This window comes from Exserohilum turcica (genome assembly GCF_000359705.1).
Source record: "Exserohilum turcica Et28A unplaced genomic scaffold SETTUscaffold_8, whole genome shotgun sequence".
In the NCBI taxonomy this organism is placed as follows: domain Eukaryota; kingdom Fungi; phylum Ascomycota; class Dothideomycetes; order Pleosporales; family Pleosporaceae; genus Exserohilum; species Exserohilum turcicum.
Window position 1 is genome coordinate 921,368 of NW_007360299.1, and position 638 is coordinate 922,005.

General features: G+C 53.0%; 1 protein-coding gene across 1 annotated transcript in view; it reads left to right on the forward strand.

The window, feature by feature from the left end:
• Window positions 1-441, forward strand: part of SETTUDRAFT_35296 (uncharacterized protein) — a gene marked incomplete at both ends in the record, with an annotated part of 1,390 nt that extends 949 nt beyond the window's left edge. Inside the window, one exon of the mRNA XM_008032480.1 lies at window positions 83-441. Coding sequence (XP_008030671.1) covers window positions 83-441 — 359 coding nt within the window. The remainder of the gene's footprint in view (window positions 1-82) is intronic.
• Between the last annotated feature and the right edge of the window lie 197 nt (window positions 442-638).

The window sequence follows — 638 nt, forward strand, 5'->3', positions numbered from 1 at the left end:
TTCTATTCACACTCACACGCCTTCTCCCACCACAATCCCAATCCCAACGCAGCAACAGCATACCCACCCTACACACACCAAGACGCATACTTCTCCGCCACACCTCAAAACGGTACTTATACTGCAGCACACCACTTCGCACCAGCACCAGCACCGCCTCAGGAACTAGCGCCTACAAGTCCCTCAACGACACCCAAAACACCCGCGCAGTTCCGCGTGCACAAGAGTATGTACGGGCATGTAAGGGGGCCGTCAGAACTGCGGGGGGACGAGGCGGCGAGTGAGTTGGAGACGGGTGTGGGTCGTGGTCATGCTAAGAAGGGGGAAAAGAGGGGGCAAGTACAAATGGAGATGGAGATGCAGGAGGTCAAGCGTAAGCAGGAGCAAGAGGCATCATCATTGTCATCAGGAGTCTGGAGAGAAGCAGAGGCAGACGGATAGGGTGACGGGGAGACAGCGAAAGAAGGTTCTACGACACACGAGGGAATCTGGGTAAGTAGTAGTGCCGAGTCGGGGGTTGATTCGTTATCACCATCGGCATCACCAATTCCACCAAATCCCCCATCATCATCATCATCACAACAACAACAACAACAACAACAACAACAACAACAACAACAACAACAACAACAACAACA